Source organism: Diaphorina citri, unplaced genomic scaffold (assembly GCF_000475195.1).
Source record: "Diaphorina citri unplaced genomic scaffold, Diaci psyllid genome assembly version 1.1 scaffold909, whole genome shotgun sequence".
Classification (NCBI taxonomy): domain Eukaryota; kingdom Metazoa; phylum Arthropoda; class Insecta; order Hemiptera; family Psyllidae; genus Diaphorina; species Diaphorina citri.
Genome location: NW_007378340.1, coordinates 130,644 through 131,383, shown reverse-complemented (window position 1 = coordinate 131,383; position 740 = coordinate 130,644). Strand labels below are relative to the sequence as shown.

At 44.9% G+C, this 740-nt stretch overlaps 1 protein-coding gene across 1 annotated transcript; it reads left to right on the top strand.

Annotated features, from left to right (window-relative positions):
• Positions 1–196: 196 nt before the first annotated feature.
• On the top strand, positions 197–740 carry LOC108252852 (V-type proton ATPase 116 kDa subunit a-like). Its single transcript, XM_017445642.2, has one exon. It carries the CDS (start codon positions 390–392, stop codon positions 723–725), a length of 336 nt encoding a protein of 111 aa, XP_017301131.1. The 5' UTR covers positions 197–389; the 3' UTR covers positions 726–740.

Sequence of the window (740 nt, the reverse complement as noted above, 5' to 3'; positions counted from 1 at the left end):
AACTTTGAAAGTGTGGCCCGCATGGTTATTTCGGAGTTTTTACACCCAATATTGCTTTCCTTCTTTTTATCTGGTTGTACATATAATTTCCTTCAGATTGGGCTTTTTGCGTACGAGAGGTTTTATGATTTACTTGGCCTCTTGCATTCTTAGGAGAAAAAAAATGTTTTACAGTTGCAGTGAGCTATTAATAGTGTGCTAAGTAAGCAAGTCTTACATCATATGAACACATGTGTTTACCAGGTATTTCTTCTACAGATAATACACGCTTGTGCCCCCTATGTTCCTTCTGTCCTTTTATGATATGTTCTGTATTATGGTCACCTACTATGGTCCTAGAATATTGACGTGATCACAATCTCTGGCACTTTGCCATAGTGTCTGACTACATGTTAAGAACACACCCCAGAAAGTTTGCCCTTCATCAAATACTAACTAGGTCCTCCCCCCCTCTCTCCTGGGGGGGTCCGGGGGTGCCTCACTTCAACAGGTTTGTAGCCGGTGTCGCGCTGCGTGAACGCATGCCCGCGTTCGAACGCATGCTATGGCGTGCATGCCGCGGGAATGTGTTTCTGCGGCAGGCAGAGATTGAGACACCACTGGAGGACATTAACTCGGGAGATCCTGTGTACAAGTCGGTGTTTATTATCTTCTTCCAAGGAGATCAGCTGAAGACTAGGGTCATGAAGATCTGTGAAGGTAAGAAACTATCCTCTGTGGTGTAGTGGTTAGCACGATGG